The 23,991-nt window shown below is 43.8% G+C and overlaps 1 protein-coding gene across 1 annotated transcript; it reads left to right on the top strand.

The window, feature by feature from the left end:
* On the top strand, positions 1–23,691 carry LOC116517365 (serine/threonine-protein kinase H1). Its single transcript, XM_032230268.1, has 3 exons — positions 1–81; positions 2,149–3,170; positions 23,218–23,691. The coding sequence occupies exons 2-3, from the start codon at positions 2,250–2,252 to the stop codon at positions 23,533–23,535; spliced, it is 1,239 nt and encodes a 412-aa protein (XP_032086159.1). The 5' UTR covers positions 1–81; positions 2,149–2,249; the 3' UTR covers positions 23,536–23,691.
* Positions 23,692–23,991: the final 300 nt, after the last annotated feature.

The following is a 23,991-nucleotide window of genomic DNA, read 5'->3' as shown; positions in this document are numbered from 1 at the left end:
GTCATGACGGCCGCGCCAGGCCAGGCCAGAACCTCCTGTGGGCTTGGGCTGGACCCGGCGCCCCACCGGCCGCGGGTTGAGGTGAGTCCGTTCGGGACAGCCCGGCGAGTTCCGGTCCTCGCCCCGCTCCTCTTTCTCTGCCTGGCCTCGACGGGGCTGGGATGGGAGGCCTCGGTCCTCCCGGGCCTGCGCTTGTTTTCCACCTGGTCCGCATGCCAGGCCCGTTTTCGATCGCCCCCTGCGAGCGCGCCTGAGGAGTCTGGGCCTCCGTCAGGCTTCTTCTTCTCCCCCGGGCAGAGTTTGTCCATGCCAGGCAGCGAGGGGTCTGGGAAACGCAGCGCCGCCTTTGGACAGCTGGTTGCCCCCCAGCCCGTTGTTGTTTGGGGTCCCAGGACCCATAATTCCCAGTTGGCATGTTATCCCAACCCATCTGCAAAAGAAATACTTAAGGAAGCTGAGATATGACGTGGTGTAGGGTTTCCTGCCTTAGCAGGGGGTTGGACTAGAAGACCTTCAAAGTCCCTTCCAACTCTGTTATTCTATATAGAGCTTCAGTGGGCTGGATAGGAAATATCAGTAAAGGAGAAAGGTGAGGTCCCCACTGGGGGACAAAAAAGACTAGATTTGCTCTCTCTCTTTTTAGATATAGAAATCCTATATATTTTTATACAAAATGTTCTACAGGGGGCATCTACTCGCAGCAAGACTGACAAAAATGTTTAGTAACCTGTTTACAAAATGCTGGAAATGCAATCAGTCCCCAGGCACATACTATCACATGTGGTGGGTGTGCAGCAAAACAAGAAAATACTGGGAGAAATTATGTAATTGGCTGGAAGAGATAACTAAACAGAATATAGATTCAATGCCGGAATGATATCTGTTGGGAATAATAACAGAGGGTTACAATAAAGGGACCTTATATTTAGCTTTGCATATACTAACAGCAGCAAGGATTATATTAGCCAAATACTGGAAAAATGAAAACACTCCACCAGACAATGAAGTAATTCGGAAAATTTTAGAATGTGCTGAAATGGATAGGTGAACTTTTAAAATTAAGGATAAAGAAGACTTCAGAATATTACCTGACATGGAACAGTTTATATGAGTGGGTAGAGACAATGGGTAGGAATTAGGGTGGGGGGGGGGGAGAGACTATGAATGTATTAAAATAGAGATTGTTTTTAACTATAAGTATGATAACCTATAAAATGTAAATAGGCCAAGATATAAGAAAACCCAGTTTTAAATTATTTGGTTATACTATTACAATTATATTTAATACCCCTGTTATCATATAATAATTACATTATCATATGTTAATATTTACCATGATTTTTTTTTATTCTGCTCTTTGTGTAACTGACATATCCTGTATTCATTCATTCTCTCTCTTTCTCTCTCTCACTCACTCTCTCTCTCTCTCTCTCTCTCTCACACACACACACACACAGAGATATCCTATATTTTAGTAATAGGCATCTGCCCCAAGCATCTCCCCCATCCTTTCATCTAGCCTGATCTTTTAAACAGCTAGCAGTCAGCTGAAGTAGCCTGCAATATTGCACTCTAAACACTGTGCCACCTCAGCTCTGAAACGCTAATGCTTTCTAGTAATAGAAACCGGGTATTATCCAATTACAACATTTTTGATATTTCTAAAAAGTTCCTGATGTTTGAATTGAGAGACCGCCTACTGCCAATTACCTCCACTAGGCCGATACGATCCCATAGATTAGGCCTCCTCCGAATTCCATCAGCCGGCCAATGTCGGCTGGCAACTACCCGGAGGAGAGCCTTCTCGGTGGCTGCTCCGACCCTCTGGAACGAACTCCCCGTGGAGATCCGGACCCTCACCACCCTCCAGACCTTCCGCGTAGCCCTTAAGTCCTGGCTGTCCCAACAGGCCTGGGGCTAAAGATTTCAACCCCACTCGAATTGTATGACTGTTGTGTTTTTAATGATGTATTGTTTTTATGTCTGTGACTCGTTTGTCCTCCCTCCCCTTGAGTTGTGAGCCGCCCTGAGTCCCCCCAGGGAAAAGGGCGGCATACAAATAAAGCATCTCAATCTCAATCTCAATTAAGCTGTAAATGCAGGAAATATAACTGAGCCAACTCACTGACTATTTTTCTTTCTTTTCAGCATCATCTTGGAACGTTGCAATGGTTGGAATTGTTCCAGGCATGGTTGCTGTGGTGCTATCCTGGGAGACCATATTGATGGATGACTAGTACCATTCAGTGATGGGCTGTGGGACTAGTAAAGTCCTTCCCGAGCCTCCCAAGGATGTTCAATTGGATCTTGTTAAAAAGGTCGAGCCCTACACTGGTTATAAAACGGACATATATAAACATTTCATCAAAGGTGATGGAGATGCCATCAAGTCTGCTATTCCTTCTCCTCCGTGTCACACCAATCCGTATGTGGAACAGCAGGAGCCCCGCAAGAACAGAGTGGCAAAGTACCGTGCCAAATTTGACCCCCGAGTGACAGCCAAGTACGACATCAAAGCTCTGATTGGCCGGGGTAGCTTTAGTCGGGTGGTACGAGTGGAGCACAAAGCTACCAAGCAACCTTACGCAATCAAGTTGATAGAGACCAAATACCGTGAGGGGAGAGAAGTATGCGAATCGGAGCTGTGCGTGCTACGCCGAGTGCGGCACACCAACATCATCCAGCTCATCGAAGTTTTCGAGACTCAGGAGCGTGTCTACATGGTCATGGAGCTGGCCACCGGAGGCGAACTGTTCGATCGGATTATTGCCAAAGGGTCTTTCACGGAAAGAGATGCCACCCGAGTGCTACAGATGGTATTGGATGGAGTTAAATATTTGCATACATTGGGCATAACTCATAGAGACTTGAAGCCAGAGAACTTGCTCTACTATCACCCAGGTATGGACTCTAAAATCATGATCACCGATTTTGGACTGGCGAGTGCTCGGAAGAAAGGAGATGACTGCTTAATGAAGACGACCTGTGGGACCCCGGAGTACATTGCCCCAGAGATCTTGATCAGGAAGCCTTACACTAACTCTGTGGACATGTGGGCGCTCGGGGTGATCTCGTACATCCTACTAAGTGGGACTATGCCTTTTGAGGATGATAACCGCACCCGCTTGTATCGGCAAATTCTGAAAGGAAAATACAGCTACTCGGGGGAGGTGAGTAAAGGGATGATGATGATGTGTTATGATGAGAATGTGACAGAAGAGAAATAAACACACACATACACACACTCCATGTAATTATAACTAATACTTCTAAGGGTGTGTGGCAGTGGCCTCATAACTGGAGGTCCAATTCACCTATCCAGGCTATCACCTCTGGCGTTGCTTCATGCACATCTAGGGAACCAGGGAATGCACATTGTGGGCAATCTTGCACAATATGTTTAATGGTTTGTATATCACCACCACACTCGCAACAAGGGGAATCTTTCCATCCCCACTGATACAGGGAAAAGGCACTTCTTCCAGTATCAAACCTAATTAAAGGAAATAAAAGAATGGCAAAAGACTATAATGTTATTGCAGTGCCGTCTTCAATATTTGAATCACTTCTCAAAGAGGATAATCTGATTTTTGTGAATTACTCTGCTCTGAAAAGTGGATCTATTGTAGGAATATGCCTGTTGCTAGGGAATGGCCCAAAGTGCTGCAGTGTGACCTTACCAGAAAAGTAATGATAGAAGAAACTTTTAGCACTGCACAGCTGTAATAGCAATAGCACTTATATATCACTTCACAGTGCTTTACAGCCCTCTCTAAGCGATTTATAGAATCAGCATATTGCCCCCAACAATAATGTTCTTAATACTCCACCAGTCAAATATGGATAAGTACTATTTCTTAATTTGACCTGTCGTTTCTCTATGTATGTTTTGTTGGGTTATGTCATGCAGACATCTTTTATAGATGACCTCCAGTTTCTCTTGAGAATGGTAACTTGAATTAATATATGTTGACTTGTAAATGCTTTTGATGAGACTTAAATCCTAATTCCATCAGATGTATATCAAAAAGGCAAAGCTGCAGTGTCTTGCCAAAGCTGTTTGATTATTGAGTTTGTCTCTCTTAGATTCAAGAGCTGACTTTTCTCACTACCTGTATTTGCACATAACAACAACAACAAGAGTTTTGGTGCATGACTCTTTGCAAACCTAAGTGGAGCCTCAGATTTCTTTACTGTCCATTTCCTTCTCTTCCGGCCTGAGAGTCAGAAGAATTATGTACAACTTAATTTAGCTGTCCACATTTCTTGTTTCTAAATCAAAACATGATTTAAAACAAAGGATTAGTTACTGGCTTTCTTAGCAGTTGGCAAAACATGATTCTTGTTTAATTCACAATAACCAGCCAAGAATGGAAGAAAGATAAACACAATCTATTAAGAGTCTTTCTTTTAGCATGCACAAAGCTGAATACCCCCCCCCCCCTGTTCTCCCATATTTTCAAAGAATTGTCTGCAGATTATACTAAATTCTGGTTTAGCGCTACATAAAATTAGGCATAACACTTAATATCTTTCAAAGGATTATTGTTTGCTTGTTCCCAGCATCTTTCCTATTTTGTGTTGCAGAGTTAACTTCAATGCACTTGTCCCAAAAGTGCTTTCTCAAGAGGCAGCTGGACTTTCTGTTTTTTTCTTTTTCTTCATTTTTTCTTTTTCTTTCTCTTTTTTTTCTTAAAAGAAAAAAAAACAGAAAGTCCAGTTGCTCTTGAAAAATCTTGACCTGAATGGCTGAGAATCTCCATGTGCACTTTTTGTGAGGAAAAGAATTCAGGAGGTTGAGTTCTTCTGTCAAAGAAGTATTTCAACAGCAAGGACCTTTCTCCTTTTCCACTCTTTCAAACCCAGTGCCTTTTCAAAACTGAGGCTGGGCTCAATTTCGTAACTAAAATAGCTGAGAGGCCGTTGACAGCGAAAAGAAAGTCGACAAGAAAAATCTGACGCCAGCTACAGGTAGCCCTCGACTTAGGACCACAATTGAGCTGAACATTTCTGTTGCTAAGTGAGGCAGTTGCTTAGTGAATTTTGCCCCATGTTACGAACTTTCTTGCCACAGTCGTTAAAGGAATCCCTGGAGTTGTTAAGTATGAGTCAGTTGCCAAGCGGCCAAATTTTAATCACGTGGCCATGGGGAGGCTGCAACGGTCGTAAGGATGAGAAGTTTGTGACTTTGAATGGTCACTAAATGAACTGTTGTAAGTCGAGGACTACCTGTATTGCAGTTGCTGCCTGCCAGTACAGCAGCAGGTGTCTTCCTTATGTGGTTCCATTCTGTTTTCCAGAGGCTATTAAGCGATCAATGGCCACGCTACTCTAATAACTCATTCAGGTTCTGCTGACTTCAACTGCTCTAATTATTATTCTTTGCCTCCTGGATGATGTATAGTTGATGACCAAGAAGGGAAATTTAATGCAGTTTGGAGAGACACTCGAAACACTTCTGATGATGTTAGCTTCCTGCGTTACAGGGCTGATCAGAGCAGGATCAGCTCAATTTATCTGTTAGGAACTAATTGTGTTTTTCCCTGCACTCTGCAGCTTCTTTGCTTTATCAGGGCTTATTTAAATAAGCAGAAGGCTTTGTTTTGCCGTATAAAATGGAAATAAAAATCGGGATACACAGCAGAAAACGCTCCTTCTGATGTGTCTGGTGATTCCAGATGAGAAGTCAAATGATTTGATATATCCCATTGTTCTGCTCACTTATGGTTGATAAAGAAAAACTCCAGCTAAAAGTATCCCCCAAATTACCTGCCTGCATCTTTGACTAATTTATGAATGGGGCCACATCACAGGAAGCGATGGGAGAAGAAGGCATCCGTGTTTTACATTTTTTATGTGCAGGTTTTAAATATGTACTTTTAAATTTTCATGTATTTCACACCTCAGAAATAGCAGGACATGATGCTGTTAATCTTCTCAAACCATCCGAGCAGCCGGTTTTTGTTTTTATAGTTAACACTTAGACCGTCCTTAGATTTCCCCCCAAAGCTCAGCAATAAATCTTTGTTTGGGAACTTGGATAGGTAGGTTGCTTGTATTGCAAGGTACAAGAAGCCTTAATGACAATAAGCTGCTGTACAATACTCTTTAAAATTCTTGAAAGAGTTTCTTTCTCCTATCTTTACATGGCAATAGACTTCTGCCCACTTGTTTCTCAGCCTTGCCTCCAGGGATGGGAAATTTAGCAAGGGGTTCTCTGGCATGGCCTAGTCGGCCTCCTCCACCACAGTGTGGGGAGGAACGTTTTTGCCCTCCCTGGGCTCTGGAGGCTTTATTTGAGCCTCCGGGAGGGCAAAAAAGGTCTCCCCAAACTCCGGAAGCCCTCTGAAGTCTGGAAATGGGCACATTTCTGGGCTTCCAAACTTCCAGGAGGCCTGTTTTTTGCCCTCCGTGAGTCTCCGCACACGCCCTGCGCTTACCTGCACCCAAAACGGGTTGCGTCGGGACTCCTGGGAGGAGTGGGGCAGGGTCGGCAGGGCCAGCCAGGGGTGGGATTTGGGGTTCTCCAAACTGCACATAATCTTAGCTAGAGGTTATCCCGAACCCCTGTGAATCTCCAGCAGCCCATCCCTGGTTGCCTCCTATTTTGATAACATCTGCTCTAAGGTTTGTTAGTTCCCGGCCCTCCCAGCTTCACAATTGCACAAAATGTTTTCAATGCATGCCAACGCTCAATACGTTCTACCTGTTACCAAGGGCAGATGGAACTTTAGTAGCAAGGCTGCAGTTATTTCCACAGTTTCCTAATTGAAGCGCTCCCGTGCATTGCTCTGTTATGTCATCCTCCAGGATATTCCATTCTGTTCAGTCATCTCATTGTAGGTTTTTCCTTTTCTAATTAACGCAAAGTATTGTGTGGTTTTCTCATTAGAATGCGATTATGAGCTTTTTTTCCCCCTTCTCATGTCTGCAGACCTTAAATTCCCTCTGTGCTTGGTCATATGCCCCTGTCGAAGCTCAGTGACTGCGGTGGTTCTAGCTGTCTTTTGTCTGTCTACTTCTCACTTGCAAAAGCAAAAGTTGGTTGACAAGCACGCATGGAGCCCAAGATTGTCTGGAAAGGCCCTGTATTTTAGAAGACTATTAAGGTTAGAGAGGCCTGGTTTCAGGTCTCAGGAAATATGAAACTCATTGGCCGACCTTGAAGAGTCCCTTCAAGTAGTCCTCGACAGGGATCAGAAAGGAAAAATGCTACCCAGGCAATGGAAATGTTTATTGCTAAGATATGGAGCAACACACAGGCAGAACACAATTGAATTTGCACATGCAGGTAATCCTCGACTTGCAACAGTTCATTTAGTGACTGCTCAAAATTAAATGGCACTGAATAAAGTGACATGACCATTTACATTCAGATACTTAGTAATTGATTCGTATTTATGACGGTCACAGTGTCCCAGAGTTATGTGATCTCCTTTTGCGACCTTCTGACAAGCAAAGTCAATGGGGAAACCAGAGTCACTTAACAACCAGGTTACTAATTGCAGTGATTCACTTAGCAAATGTGGCGAGAAAACCCGTAAAATGAAGCAAACTCACTTAACCAGTTTCCCACTTAGTGACATAAATTTTGGGCTCAATTGTGGTTGTAAGTTGAGGACTACCTGCATTAAACCTTGCCAGTTCCTTGACTCTTTTTTTACATAAATATTTTTATTGTACTTTTTTTTTTATAATACAATTCCAGTTTTGCAACGGCAATGTCCTGGCTGTATCCAGTCCTTTTTGAGTATATATAGTTTTGTACACCCTGGTTATAACCAATATTCTCTTAATCATACATTTATAGTCTCTTTTAAATACATAATGTTGAACGTCATAGTTGTAGGCATTATTTTCATAAATGTACCTTAACATTCTCTATATATATTAATCTCTCTCCTTTCCCCTCTCTACTTTCTTCTCTTCCTTCTCCTCTCCCCTCTTCTCTCTCCTCTTCTCCTTTTCTCTCTCCTACTCCTCTTGTCCATTTCCTTCTCTCCTTTCCCTCTCTACTTCTTCAGTTCCTTGGCTCTTTTTTAATAATGATATTTAGAGGAAAATGCTGTGAATAATGCATTAAGCTTAGAAGGCGAAATAAAGCAAACACATTGGTCCTGCCTTTCCTTTTCATTTAGGATTTGTTTTTTCTGTATTGCTAAAAACTGAAAAGGGAAGAAAGCCTATCTGGAATGTTTCTCAGGGTAGAGACGAAGTAAAGCAAAATGCAGTTTGTAAACTTTCCCCCATCATTTGAAAGGTAGAGGATGCACCATCTGCCTGGAAGAGTGGCTGAAATTTGTCATTTACATTTGTCAACTTGCCTGGGAAAACGGTCCAACAGCGTCCCTCCCTCCCTGTTGCTTTGTGACTCACATCAGCTTTTAATTTCTAACGAATAGCACTTCCACTTGATACAAAGTTTAATGCACCTTGACGCAGAACACACTTCAGAAAGGTTTGATGCGGATGTTGCCTTGAACACACTGTGGTGCGTCACTGATGAAGTATTGACTTACTCGTTGGTGTAATGCACAAATGTTAAAATTTGTAGAAAAGATTAAATACTGTGAGGGAGGCTGCCTTAAACATCTTACATAAATTGTGCCCCTTTTGATAATTGTAGTCTTAAATTGTGAGACTGGATTAGGTTTTTTAGTATTCCAGTTTTCTTCTAGATCAGAAGTGGAGAATTCTGGCCCTTTTATGATTTGTGGACTTTCAGCTCTCAGAATTCCTGAGCAGTGTGTTTGGCTCAGGAATTCTGGGAATTGAAGTCCACAAGTCTTAAAGTGTCCATGTTTCCCCATCTTTGTGCTAGATGCCTAAGGTGTCTTAGATGGAGGTTTCCTCTCATTTTACATTAATAGCAACAACTCTGTTTATTACTAAGCTGAAATTCACTCTTTGAGATTTAATGATTGAGAATGGGGTGAAATCTGGGGCGCAGTGTTTAGAATGCAGAACTGCAAGCTACTTCTGCTGACTGCCGGCTGCCTGCAATTTGGCAGTTCGAATCCCATCTCAGGCTCAAGGTTGACTCAGCCTCCCATCCTTCCGAGGTGGGTAAAATGAGGTCCCAGATTGTTGGGGGCAAGAGGCTGACTCTGTAAACCGCTTAGAGGGGGCTGAAAAGCAGGGGTGGGATTCTACCGCGCCAGTTCGGGCAAACCGGATTGCGCCGATAATCAGATGGGGGCCACCCATCTCCCTGCGCTACTTTCCTACCTTCTCAGCTGATTCGTGTGGCAGAGTGGATTGCCACGCCTCAGCTGTGTTACTCCCCAGCAGTAACGCGGAAGTGAAGATTTCTTTAAACTTTGCGCGCTCACACGCAAAGCACACCATCACTGAAGTGGTTGTTAAACCGGCAGGATCCCACCACTGCTGTAAAGCGGCATATAAATCTAAGTGCTATTGCTACCTGTTCTAACCTGACTGCTTTCTCACAATGCCCCTTCCCCTGTAAGATACTTTTAATTCTGGATTGAGAAACAATTATTGCAGGTCTGGTTGGTTTCCAATTCCTAGCAGCCAGCAATCAGTGTGATGGAGGTTGGAGTCCAGCAGGAGTTGTAGGGCCTTTAATTTCTACCCCTCATTAGTGTTACAGATACTTAGCACCGAGGCTCAATTTTCAAGTGCATGCAAGAATGAAGAAACAAATCCATGAAAATCTTGGATGGAAAGGAGACTACAATATTCTTACTCTTTAAGAGGACCTTAAGAGCGGTCCTACCCTTTCTTAGAAGAGAAATCCATTTACCAAGGAATGTGTTTTTGCATCAGAGAGATTGAGCCAGTGATGGTGAGGCTTCATGTAACCTCAAGGAGCTCTGTTGAAAAGGCAGAGTGTTCTTCCTTTTTTATTTCATTTTTTTTTTAAAAAAAAGAGAAATATTGAACGGAGCTTGAAATAAGATGCTTCCATCCCTGAGGTCAGCCTGACAAATGCACACTCTGAAACTCTCTTTTCTTTTCTCCCCCCTGTTCTTTGCTCTTTCCCCCTACCCTTAATGCAGCTGTCCAGCTGACAACTTAATGTACCTAGAGTTTACTCCCTTTTGTGCTGATCTGATTGCCTCAGCTCTGTGGCCAGATGTGATGCAGTGGGCAGAAATGTTCACAGAACTACAGATTCATTTGGCATTTGCTCTCTTTCAAAGTTGAAATGGCCACGGGCCTCTTTGCTTGCAACCTTGATTATACTGAAGCTAATCAGAAACCTTGTACGCAAGATGTTGCGGTGAAAATAGAGAGGGGTGTATTTGGGCTAATAACCTTTGTGGACTTGAATTTTGCCCACTGCGTATTGACCACGAGAACATAGACTATTTGATTGTGATTAAAGTCATTTATTTTATTTTCAACTGCTTAGATTCAGGTTGATGTACCTGGAAAAATAGACACACACTGGATGGTGTCAGGAAAATTGTTTATTATTTCTCTACTTAATTTTTGTAGCAGTATGGTAGAATGCAGATTAGACTCAGAGAAGGAAGAGGAGAATACCCAACCACTACAGAAAAGATATTCGTATTCTAAGAAAGTAGAAAGTGTGAAAAAACCCAACTCTTTCTTGATTGGGTTAGGTGTAAATTGAAGCCTAGAGAAGCTCTGACAGGCTTTCGGGATTCTGTTACAGAATCTGTTATCCACAATTCAAGAATTCTTAGATTTCCTATTTCAAAGGATGGACACATTGTCTCTTAAAATTTATGCATCATAGAATCATAGGGCTGGAAGGGACCTTGGAGGTCTTCTAGACGACCCTGTGCCCAAAACAGGACTCTTTATAAAATCCCAAATGGACGTTCACAGTTGGTCTCCCCATCTGATAAGTGTCTGCAAGTTTCTTTTTTTCCAACCTAGTGTCAAATTGTTCTTGAAGCTTGCAGCATTTATCTTTGAAAAATGTGAATATTGTGGCTTTCATTCAAATTTTGGACTCTTGGGAATATTTTGATGTACCGTATTTTTCGGAGTATAAGATGCACCTTCCCCCCACTAAAATAGGGTGAAAATTTGGGTGCGTCTTATACACTGAATGTAACCCCATTTACCCACCATCCCCAACCCTTTGGCCTCTGCCTCCCAGCAATTTACTTGTGGGAGCTTGCCAAGGCTTCAATAAGCTATAGCAATCCCTGCAGCCTATTAACAGCTGATAATGGAGAGAAATTGAAAGTGAAACTTGCTGTTTGCTCCATATGGCAAATTGCTGGGAGACAGATTTTTTTTCCCCTTGTGCTAATCAGGCTGTTTGCTGCAAGGAGGTAAATCAACAACTATAAATGCCTATAGAATGTTCAAATTATTAGACTTATTTTTTAAAGACTGCTTTATTATTGTTCTAGATAATTTAACAAAATGAAGAAGCTTTTTAAAATAAATGCTTGTTCTGAAGAGGCCCAGTGCTATTGTTTTAAAAAGTGCTATTCTTTTAAATAGCAGAGAATAACTATACTTCCAAAAAGCACATCACTTTCAATAGCATCTGTACAAGTATAGTCTGAAATCTAACACTACAAACAGTGTACATCGTCTGTACTGTTTGCTGTTTGCTGCAAGGAGGCAAATTGCTGGGAGGCAGAGGCAGATATTTTCCCCTTGTTTTCCTCCCCAAAATCGAGGTGCATCTTGTACTTCGGAGCATCTTATACTCTGAAAAATACGGTATATGTTTCTAATAGCTTTTGTCATTTTTTCATTTGTATGAAGTATATACTAAGTTTGTTGAAAAGCACTGGAGCAAGATGACCATGTCAAAAGTCATTTAATTACCCTTCCAGTATTTGGCAATGATTTCTTGGAGAAACAGGAGACAAAGAAAAAGGTGTCTTATAAAAATGAGTTCATGAAATGGCATATAGAACCACAAAAATAGATTTATCTCCCTCCCTCCCTCCATTCATATCTCTGTCTTGTCTGTGTCTATGTCTTTCTCTCTCTCTCTCTCTCTCTCTCTCTCTCTTTCCCTCTTTCTCTCCTCTCTCTTTTTTCTCTATTCTTTCTTTCTTTCTTTCTTTCTTTCTTTCTTTCTTTCTTTCTTTCTTTCTTTCTTTCTTTCTTTCTTTCTTTCTTTCATCTCCTTGATTGTTCCAGCATATCGACCACTTGTTCAGGGTCATCCTTTTGCATCTCCTTTACCACACACCCCACCTCCAGTCCATCACACCTGGTACATAGGTTTCAGTCTACCCACCCTAGCTAGTGTCAATGGGTGACTTTGTCTCTTATCCCTTCCTTTCCTGGGAGAGTGCCAGGACTGGGTTTAGAGACATGTTTCCCAATTAAGGCTGTTTTGCTTTTTGGACTTGAATGCTTTTCTGGGGGATTGTTAGGCTTCTTCTGAAACCGATCAGTGTCGATTGGTAAAATTGTGCACGTAGCTGATTGTGCGGAGGAGGCTTCCAGTTGTTAGTTTTTAGGAACACCTGCTGCTGCTGTTGCATTCACTAGCTGGGCTGTATAAATGCAAGATGAATGAGTTGTATTGACACAAGCCTACAGATTACATAGCAAGTGCACAGAACTTCCATCCCTACAGTGGAAATCAATGTTTTGAGATACTTCAGGTGATCAATTTAGATGTTATTTGGTAGCTGTTGGAAAATGAGCTTAGCAAAGACTAAGGAAATTCCAAGTTGTTACAAATTGGATCATAAATAGTACTGAAGGATTCATTCAGCTTCATCACTTTTTAGTGCGAGAAAACTGTATTTATACAATAAGGTAAAGGTAAATCGCATATATGTGCTAATCGTTCCTGACTGTAGGGGGCGGTGCTCATCTCCGTTTCAAAGCTGAAGAGCCAGTGCTGTCCAAAGACGTATCCGTGGTCATGTGGCCGGCATGACTAAATGCCGAAGGCACACAGAACGCTGTTACCTTCCCACCAAAGGTGGTCCCTAGTTTTCTACTTGCATTTTTACATGTTTTCAAAGTGCTAGGTTGGCGGAAGCTGGGACAAGTAACGGGAGCTCACTCCGTTATGTGGCACTAGGGATTCGAACCGCCGAACTGCCGACCTTTCTGATCGACAAGCTCAGCGTCTTAGCCCCTGCGCCACCGGGTCCCTATTTATTTTTATTTGTACAATAAAAGAGACCAAATTTTTATTTACTGATCCAAGTTATTATCTTTTCAGTTCCTGAGAAAGAGAAAAGAAATTTTGAAAACTTTCCAGGTTGAAAATTTCTGCATGTTCTTCCATTGTGTGGGAAAAGGGTGATTACTGTAACTGTCAAACGTTTGTTACCAAGAAAATGAAACTGCTAGATGCATTGGGTCTTAAAAACAAATGCATTTAGTTGTAGAAACATCAAGGAATGCCCTGTGTCCTCTCCCCTAAGGAAGTTCATCTAATGAGACCAAGAAGAGGGGCCTTCTCTATGGTAGCTCCCTCCCTGTGGGACTTCATCCCCAAAGAAATAAGATTGACCCCCATTTTAGTCCTCTTTCACAAGGACTGGTTTTGTCCGTGGAACCCAGAGTGTGATGGAGCCACTCAAGTGGCTTGTTTGATTGATTGTTGTCGCAGGGGTTGGGGTGAGGTAGTGGAGCTTATATCTCTTCATTATTTTTTATATAATATTTTTTTAATCTTTGAAAGCCACCCAAAGTTTAAGGACGATGAGTTGGGTAGCCGTATAAATTTTCTTAAATAAATATACTAATCTTTCCTCCCTTTTAATACATATGGTTGGAGAATCCTTTTGAGAAAATCTCATTTTGGTTTGTTTGGCTGTTAAAACATTCACAGACTAATGAGAGTGGCACACACACACACATATAAACACACACACACACACACACAGAGAGAGAGAGAGAGAGAGAGAGAGAGAGAGAGAGAACTGTGCAAAGGTTTTAGGCAGGTGTGAAAAAATGCTGTAAACGAATGTTTTCAGAAATATAAATAATGATTGTTTATTTCTGTCAATTTTCAAAATGCAAAGTGAGCGAACAAAAGAAAAATCTAAATCAAATCAATATTTGGTGTGATCACCCTTTGCCTTCAAAACAGCAGCAATTCTCATAGGTACACTTGCACGAAGTCTTTGAAGGAACTCGGCTGATAGGTTGTTCCAAACATCTTGGAGAACTAACCACAGATCTTCTGTGGATGTAGGCTTTCTCACATCCTTCTGTCTCTTCATGTAATCCCAGACACACTCGATGATGTTGAGATCAGGGCTCTGTGGGGGGCCATGCCATCACTTCCAGTACTTCCTGTTCTTCTTTACGCTGAAGATAGTTCTTAATGACTTTGGCCATATGTTTGGGGGTTCCACCACAATACCGCAAAGCCCTTATCCGCCGAGACATAAGCGTGAACCCTAATCCGCGCCGTCCAAATCGCTAAAGCAAATGCGATCTTACCGCGCTGACATAAGGGCAGAGGGCAAATCCGCGCCTTCCGAAGCACTCAGCACCCTAAACCTAACCCTAAAGCAAACCCCTAAACCTAACCCTAAAGCAAACCCCTAAACCTAATCCTAACCTTAATTTAAATTATTACATTTTCTGCCGCCACGCTGTTTTAAAGCGCCCTTCTGTCGCCGCGCTTTTGTTGCCACGCTTTTGACGCGCGGTGATGACGTCGCGGCTTTAGCGACACGGTTTTATCACCACTATTTTGACGAGCGCGGTTTTGTTTTGTCGTGCCACGTGTTTGGGGTCATTGTCCTGCTGCGGAATAAATTTGGGGCCAATCATACGCCTCCCTGATGGTACTGCATGATGTATCTGCCTGTATTTCTCAGCATTGAGAACACCATTAATCCTGACCAAATCTCCAACTCCATTTGCAGAAATGCAGCCCCAAACTTTCAAGAACCTCCACCATGCTTCACTGTTGCCTGCAGACATTATTGTAGTGATCTCCAGCCCTTTGACAAACAAACTGCCTTCTGCTACAGCCAAATATTTCAAATTCTGACTCATCAGTCCAGAGCACCTGCTGCCATTTTTCTGCACCCCAGTTCCTATGTTTATGTGCATACTTTAGTCACTTGGCCTTGTTCCCACGTCGGAGGTATGGCTTTTTGGCTGCAACTCTTCCATGAAGACCACTTCTGGCCAGACTTCTCCGGACAGTAAATGGGTGTACCTGGGTCCCACTGGTTTCTGCCAGTTCTGAGCTGATGGCACTGCTAGACATCTTCCGATTTCGAAGGGCAATAAGCTTGATGTGTCTTTCATCTGCTGCACTAAGTTTCCTTGGCCGACCACGACTGCGTCTATGATCCTCAACGTTGTCCGTTCTTTGTGCTTCTTCAAAATAGCTTGAACAGCACATCTTGAAACCCCAGTCTGCTTTGAAATCTTTGTCTGAGAGCGGCCTTATTAATGTAGTATAACTACCTTATGTCTTGTTGCTGTGCTCAATCTTGCCATGACATGAAACTCATCTTGGTAGCAGAGTTTGGCTGTTCCTCACCCAGTTTTAAGCCTCCTACACAGTTGTTTCTGTTTCAGTTCTTGCCTGGATGTCAACCTATGTGTGACGTTGATGATCATTAGCACCTGTTTGGTATAATTGGTTGATCTTACACCTGATTATAATCCTACAAAATCAAGTGTACCTATGAGAATTGCTGCTGTTTTGAAGGCAAAGGGTGGTGACACCAAATATTGATTTGATTTAGATTTTTCTTTTGTTCTCTCACTTTGCATTTTGAAAATTGACAGAAATAAACAATCGTTATTTATATTTCTGAAAGCATTCTTTGTTTACAGCATTTTTTCACACCTGCCTAAAACGTTTGCACAGTACTATATATTTTATATAAATATATATAAAACCCATTCTGGATGATGTTGCCAAGTGAATTATACTATAGATCAGGGGTCTCCAAACTTGGTGACTTTAAGGCAAGTTTGGAGACCCCTGCTATAGATTGTTTCTTTAAATGATTGTGACAATTTTGGATGTTTAATGCGGCTACTCTACAGCACGGTCATTTATTTATTTCCAAATATATGTATTGTTAAAAGTGAACTGAGCAAAATGGATACGGGACTCATTAGAAGAGAGTGCCTGAGAAGCCCCTGTAAATATCTGCTATAGCTTCAAAATGCTCTGGGCAGTACATCACCCAATTTCTCCCTGTTTAGCTTGCTAAGTCTTTTGCTGACAACGGCCATTTCACTGGCAATCTGTTACTTAGCAGTACTTATTCCTTTTCTCCGGTGTGCAGAACAAGAATATTGCTTGTTTCAGTCGGCTCAATATATTTAAGCCTGTGCTTTCCCCAAAGGCCTGAGTCTATACTTGGGACTCCTTGAGCTGTCCAATCACACAAACTGAAATAGAGCGGCAATTTCTTGAAGCTCTACTCCAGGGGTGTCCATCTCAATTTCATTGAGGGCCGCATCGGGGGTGTGGGTGGGGAGAGCTTGACATCACTCATGTCACGGGTGCCTTCAGCGTCCTGGGTGCTCTACCAGCAAAATGGGCTCCTGAGCTCCTTTTTCCAGCTGCAATGATCTCCTGCAACCCTCTGCCAGTGAAAATGTAGCTTGGGGTTGCCGTGCACAGCTCTCCCAAGCTCTGTTTCCGGCTGTGACTGATGTTTGATGTTGATGTTTATTTGTCTTGTATGCCGCCCACTCCCGAAGGACTCCGGGCGGCTTACAATAAACAAGGGAAGGGGATAAATAAACAAAACAACACTTTAAAATACACAACAGTCACAGTTTCCGTGGGGCTGGATATTTTGAAAGCCCCCCGGCCTGTTGGAGCAACCAGGACTTAACGGCTTTGCAGAAGGCCGGGAGGGTAGTAAGGGTCCGGATCTCCACGGAGAGGTCATTCCAAAGGGCTGGAGCTGCAACAGAGAAGGCTCTCCCCCTGGGAGTCGCCAGCCAACATTGGCTGGCAGATGGAATCCGGAGAAGACCTAACCTGTGAGATCTAATCGGTCTATGGGAGGTAATCTGCCTCCTGCAACCCTCTGCCAGTGAAAATGTCGCTTGGGGTTGCCGTGCATAGCCCTCCCAAGCTCTGTTTCCGTCTGTGACAGCCTCCTGCAACCTCTGCCGGTTAAAATGTCACTTGGGGTTGCCGTGCATAGTCCTCCCAAGCTCTGTTTCCAGCTGTGACTGGCTCCTGCAACCCTCTGCCAGTGAAAATGTCGCTTGGGGTTGCCGTGCATAGCCCTCCCAAGCTCTGTTTCCAGCTGTGACTGCCTCCTGCAACCCTCTGCCAGTGAAAATGTCGCTTGGGGTTGCCGTGCATAGCCCTCCCAAGCTCTGTTTCCGGCTGTGACTGCCTCCTGCAACCCTCTGCCAGTGAAAATGTCGCTTGGGGTTGCCGTGCATAGCTCTCCCAAGCTCTGTTTCCGGCTGTGACTGCCTCCTGCAACCCTCTGCCAGTGAAATGTCGCTTGGGGTTGCCGTGCATAGCCCTCCCAAGCTCTGTTTCCAGCTGTGACTGCCTCCTGCAACCCTCTGCCAGTGAAAATGTCGCTTGGGGTTGCCGTGCATAGCCCTCCCAAGCTCTGTTTCCAGCTGTGACTGCCTCCTGCAACCCTCTGCCAGTGAAAATGTCGCTTGGGGTTGCCGTGCATAACCCTCCCAAGCTCTGTTTCCGGCTGTGACTGCCTCCTGCAACCCTCTGCCAGTGAAAATGTCGCTTGGGGTTGCCGTGCATAGCCCTCCCAAGCTCTGTTTCCGGCTGTGACTGCCTCCTGCAACCCTCTGCCAGTGAAAATGTCGCTTGGGGTTGCCGTGCATAGCCCTCCCAAGCTCTGTTTCCGGCTGTGACTGCCTCCTGCAACCCTCTGCCGGTGAAAATATAGCTTGGCAGGGAGGGGGGAGCGCATGTGGCCCTCCCGAGCTCCATTTTCACTGGCAGAAGCACCGCAAGCCAGTCCTTCACTGTTTCCAGGGCAGCCCTGCGGGACAGATCTAAGCACCCTGCGGGCCGGATCTGCTCCCCCAGGCCTTGTCTTTGACAGCCCTGCTGTACTCTGTTCCATGTGGTACTGTAAATGTATCATGTTTTCCCGAAAATAAGGTGGGGTCTTATTTTCTTTTGACCCCCCCCCCCAACTTTGCTTGGGCCTTATTATTGGAGGGGGCTTGGGGTTGAAAAGCCTGACAGTATGCACCACTGGTCCCCTTCATATCTTATCCTTTGTTAGAAAGTTAAGGCAGCATGCATACCCTTTTATCCACATACAGCAATCATGTGAAGTGGATCAGGTTGACAGAGAAAGACTGGACAGGAGTTCAAGCTGTCCGGGATGATCACAGAACAGCAAATCCTTCCTGTTTTCAATATTCAGTCAACCTTAAACTTTGCTCCTAAGTTGTAATTTCCCACTAAGCCATTCAGGAGCGTCTTTGAAATGGTGAAAAGAGGTTCTGATAGGTGTTGATGGAACCTTCCCCCCTACCCCACCCCCGCTAAAAGGACAAGCGGAAAGAAAACAATTAGCTATTATTTTTTTATTTAGAAAATTTATACTCCCCCCCCACTCACTCTCAGTGACTCTTGGCGGCTTACAAAAAAATAAAAACCCAACATACAACAATAAAAGCAATAACCCCCTGATATGTACACACACACACACCCTCTGCGACAGCAGTCAGTCACCTGATGGCCTTCATCCCTCTCTAGGTTCCTCAAACCCATTGGCCAAACCTTGCATTTTAAAGAAGATACATTAAAAAAAGAAGACAGAAGAGTAAAATAGAAGTGAATTAACCAAGGATTTAGGGGTGTCAAAGAGGTTAGAATTTCTAGGATATCATTCTTGGATTGTGAATAACTAAATGGATACATTCCTGTTCTGATCCCCCTCCTCTGTCCAGGAACGAAAGCTGAAACCAACGTAAATGAGAAGGTTTCTTTTAATCAGTCAAGACTCTTGTTGGCTGCAAGCCACATAAACAAAGAGATAAGCACTCTGGCAGCAAGTCCTACAAAACTTGGCAGCAATGCAAACAAACTCTGGCAGCAATCCAGCCTGCCAAGTTTGTTTCTTGTTAGTCCTTAACGTTGACTTCTGCAGAAAGGCGTGGCACAAGCAGTCTCTTTTATAATCAGGAGAGGATCTTAATGAGCATCAGCTGAGCGTAATCACCTCTTGTAATTACGCCGTTGTTCTTGACGCCGAGTAGCCCTTCGACGGCGTGCATCCCAGAACAACTCACAGGTGTTTTCTGGATCACTCACTCTTGTCTCCTCCCCACTGATCCAAGGCTCTGGCGCCACCTGGTGGCCAACCAGTCTCTCCTCGCCCTGCTCGGAGTCGGCACCCTGTCCAGGGTCCTCCACCTCCTCCAGGGCCGACTCATAAGACCCCTCGCTGTCGGAGTCTGGCGGCAGCTCCAACGGCTCCTGCCGGGCCACAACACATTCCATTGTTTTTGAAAAACTGGAAATAGCCCTTCAGGAAATCACTATGAAGCTTTAACCAAAGCATGACTATTGGGAACAATGACCAACCACAGTATAAATCTGAGTTCCCAGCCCCACTTGAATTATTGCGACTCTTGTTTTGTTTTTAACTTGTTTTGTATTTTGTTCTGTTGTTTGTATTCCCCCCCCCCACTTTGTTTGTTAGCCGCCCTGAGTCCCTCGGGAATAGCGCGGAATACAAATGGAATAAACAAACAAACAAACAAATCACCAGGCAAAATAATTACTTTCAAGCCTCCTCTGTCCTTGGTGCTTGGGTTTGCTATTGGAGCAGTATCTCCACACAAAAGCCCACGAAGGAGGCTCTGAATGTCTATAGCAACAGCTATGGATTTTGTCTATTGCTGCAGTTACCTGCGGAGTCCCATTTAGCTCTACCTCTATTGCTGCTGCTTGCTTGTTCTACTGGTTGAGCTTGGAACAATAAAGAGGAAGAAAGGAGTCAATCTGGGGGAAATTTGAATTCCAGCTGAATGGAACTTTATCTCAAATATACAAATATTGTAGCACATTTCTTTCCCTGTGGATTTTACCTGCTCCAGACTAAACCCGTGCAAGGTTGATGACTAGATGCCATGCTACACCTAGTTAGGCAAGGATAAATTGGCACTGAATAACCTGTGGTTCTGCTTTTGGAACCAAAACCTTTGCCTTGGCAAAGGATTTGACGTCCTTTCGCGCTGCCGTTGTTAAGTGAATTAGAGCGGTTCGTAAGTTAGTAACCCGATTGTTAAGTGAATCTGGCTTCCCGCCTTGACTTTGCTTGTCAGAAGGTTGCAAAAGGGGAATCACGTGACCACAGGACACTGCAACCTTCATAAATATGAAGCAGTTGTCAAGCGTCCAAATGGGAGTCATGTGTGACCACGGAGATGCTGCAACAGTATCCGTGTGAAAAATGGTCTTAAGTCACTTTTTTCCAGTGTTGTTGTAACTTTGAATGGTCACTAAATGAAGAGTTGTAAGTCGAGAACTACCTTTATAATCCTTTCCAGTAACAGTAGCTAAATGAATGTCAATACCGAGAACATTTTTGAATTCTACGCTTTAGATCAGGGGTCTCCAACCTTGGCAACTGTGGACTTCAATTCCCAGAGTTAGAGTTAGAGTTAGAGTTAGAGTAATTTATTTATATGCCACCCTTTTCCCTGGGGGGACTCAGGGCGGCTTACAACTCGAAAAGGGGGGGGGAAACAAACAATTAACACATAAGACAATACATCATTAAAAGCACAACATTCATACTATTCGGGTGGGTTACAGTCTTTAGCCCCAGGCCTGACGGGATAGCCAGATTTTAAGGGCTGTGCGGAAGGTCTGGAGGGTGGTGAGGGTACGAATCTCCACGGGGAGATCGTTCCATAGGGTCGGAGCTGTCACCGAGAAGGCTCTCCTCCGCGTAGTTGCCAGTCGGCATTGACCGGCAGATGGGACTCGGAGGAGGCCTAATCTATGGGATCTAATTGGTCGGGTGGAGGTAATTGGCAGTAGGCGGTCTCTCAAGTACCCAGATCCACTACCAAGTACCATGATCCACAACCAGTTTTGTTGGCTGAGGAATTCTGAGAATTGAAGTCCACAAGTTTTAAAGTTGCCAAGGTTGGAGACCCTTGTTTTAGATCATCCAAGCAATCATTAGTGTTGGGTCTGATTTGGTTTAGGACTCAGTTGGGGTGGGTGGGAGATAAGCCCACCCTCTTTCCTGTCCATGAACTTGTTGTATACCAATCATCTTTTTTTCCTTGCTTTGACATTTAAGTGATACCCTAAGAATTGAGTTCAAACGCAGGTTTTTAACATTGCATCCAATGTAACTCTCCTTGAGCAAATACTGAAAAAAATTAATATAAAGAAGTAATATGAAGCTCATGAAATTGAGATTCTGCGGCCAGCATTCCACGTTATTCTCATTTCATCCCAGGAAATGAAAGTGATCATTTTAATGGGTGGTAGGCAAAGAAGCTAGTAAGCTCGTTTCACTTCTAACCTTAATAGGGGTGTATATGTATGTCTGTCTGTCTGTATGTGTGTGTGTGTATATATATATATATATTCAGAAGGGTAGCTTAATTAAATCAAGCCAAAGATACATACTGTACAGCAGGTGAAGCCTCCAGCAAAATAAACAGATCAATAAACCAATTTGTGTTTGCTGACTAGAAGAGATTTCTAATTACTAGTGCTCTCTGCTTACCATTTCAGAAGGTGGCAGAGTAATTGAAAGGAGAAGAAATCCAATTCCTTGTTGTTGGAGAATTTGTTCCTGTTTAGCGCCCCTTAACTGAGCTGGTAATGCTGACTCGCTTGTCAGATTGAAGGTGATAATTTATTGCTGCCTGTCTCAGTTCCCCATTCAGGAATTGCTTCACATTATGGTTAAAATAATACTGGTTGCTTAAATTGTTAAAACAACATTGAAACATTAACCTTGATTATTTGATGATGATAATTAGCATTTTTAAATTTAACATTCTAGCAGTATGTGAGCTTCACCTAACACCTATTTCTAACTACAAACACGGTCCTTTTTTGTTTTTATTTTATTTAGGTACAAAATCTAGATCAGGGGTGTCAAACTCAAGGCCCAGGGGCCGATCCGGCCTGAAGGGTACTTAGATCCGGCCCGTGGGGCCCCCTTGGAAACAGTGAAGAACCGGCCCGTGGTGTTTCTGCCAGCAAAAACAGGCTCCCAAGTACGCAGCCCTCCTGAGCTCTGTTTTCACTGGCAGAGAGTTGCAGGAGGCAGTGGCAGCCGAAAACGGTGCTCAGGAGCCTGTTTCCGCTAGCAGAGTGCTCAGACCACCACCAGTGCCCCCAATAGGAGTGACGTCAAGCTGGCCATGTCCCCTGGCCATGCCCTCCCCCCCAGGGTCAGACACAACCCTGATGCAGTCTCCAGTGAAATCAAGTTTGACACTCCTGATCTAGATGAAACCAATTATTTTGGATATCACTGAAATGCCCATAATACATTATTACTGTGATGCCCATTATAGTTAATCAAATGATAGATAATAGTTGTGCTTCAGCATAGGTTCTACATAAATGTGAAATTGCAGTAGCCTGATGGTACTTTGTACTCCTTTTTCTCTTGGCATTGATTGTGCTGGAAACAAATTTGTGCTATAAATAAACAAAACCAGTTTCCAGCTCCAGTAGTATAAATTGGGTATGCATCTAATTAGCCAGTGAATTCTGTCTGGAGGGAACACTGAGAGACCACAGTAGATATTTAAAAAATCTGTCTAACCCTCTAATCTCAGGGGTTATTGAATATCCGTTGATACTATAGTGCAGGGGTGTCAAACTCATGATGTCATATTGTTGTCACGTGACATATCACAACTTTTCCCCCTTTGCTAAACCAGGGGCGGGCGTGGCCAGATACCCATTACTTTGGTAGGGAAAAGCCAACATAAAGTCAGAGTTGGAAGTCCACAGACAAAAGAATCTTTAAGTAGAGCAAATGATGGGGTGCTTGCAAGTGCAAAGGAGAAATCACCCTATTTAAAGAAAAACAAGTTTGTTTGCTTATTGCCAACTTTAATAGCAATAGCAATTAAATTTATATACTGCCCTATAGTGCTTTGGGCTGTTTACAATGTCAGCCTATTGCCCCCAAAATCTGGGTCCTCATTTTACTGACTTTGGAAGGATGGAAGGCTGAGTCAAGCTTGAACTGGTCAGGATCGAACTGCTGGCATTGGGCAGAATCAGCCTGCAATACTGCATTCCAACCACAATTTAATGTTTTCCCCGTCCCTTTGTTTCTCCTTCATTTTCAGCCCTGGCCCAGCGTGTCCAATCTTGGTAAAGATTTCATTGACCGCCTGCTCACGGTGGACCCTGGCGACCGGATGACAGCACTTCAAGCCTTAAAGCATCCCTGGGTGGTGAGCATGGCGGCCTCTTCTTCCATGAAGAACCTGCACCGCTCCATCTCTCAGAACCTCCTCAAGAGGGCGTCGTCTCGTTGCCAAAGCACCAAATCAGCTCAGTCTACCCGTTCCAGCCGTTCCACCAAATCCAACAAGTCCCGCCGAGTGCGGGAGAGGGAACTGCGAGAACTGAATTTGCGGTACCAGCAACAGTACAACGGCTGACAGCTCCACGAGAGATGATCTCGCTTCTTTCTTTTCGTCACTGGGGCAGGGGGCCCACGAAGTGCTCCAGCTGCCTTATTTCTTCTCTGAAAGTTCAGTCCCTGTGTCTGTCTTTCTGTTTGGAAAGAAATGGAGATTTGTGGGGACATTGACACCTTGGGGGGAAATGCCCTACCTGGGCAGGGTCAGTACAGTATCTCTGCTGTGGTGGGAAATGAGGAAAATCCGTTTTGGGCCTTCCCTGGGTCAAGTCCTGAGCTGATGGTCTGAAATACTGGAAACACGTGGAAAAGAAAATGCTTACTCCATTTTAAAATCCTTGCTATCACTGCTTATTTAATGACGAAAGTCAGTTGTTGTTGTTGTTGTTGTTGGCACAGTGTCCAATGGTTGGGAGATTTAGAAGGCAGTCCTCTCTGCCAACTTACCTGGAGATAAGCTTGATTAAATTAAGGG

Source organism: Thamnophis elegans, chromosome 14, assembly GCF_009769535.1.
Source record: "Thamnophis elegans isolate rThaEle1 chromosome 14, rThaEle1.pri, whole genome shotgun sequence".
Classification (NCBI taxonomy): Eukaryota; Metazoa; Chordata; class Lepidosauria; order Squamata; family Colubridae; genus Thamnophis; species Thamnophis elegans.
The sequence above is the reverse complement of the archived record's forward strand: the minus strand, read 5'-3'. Positions and strand labels throughout refer to the sequence as shown.

Excerpts from the sequence above, each read along its gene's own strand:
- LOC116517365 (XM_032230268.1), top strand. The coding sequence starts at position 2,250 with ATGGGCTGTGGGACTAGTAAAGTCCTTCCCGAGCCTCCCAAGGATGTT. Across the intron at positions 3,171-23,217 it reads AATACAGCTACTCGGGGGAG|CCCTGGCCCAGCGTGTCCAA; the intron begins GTGAGTAAAGGG and ends CTTCATTTTCAG.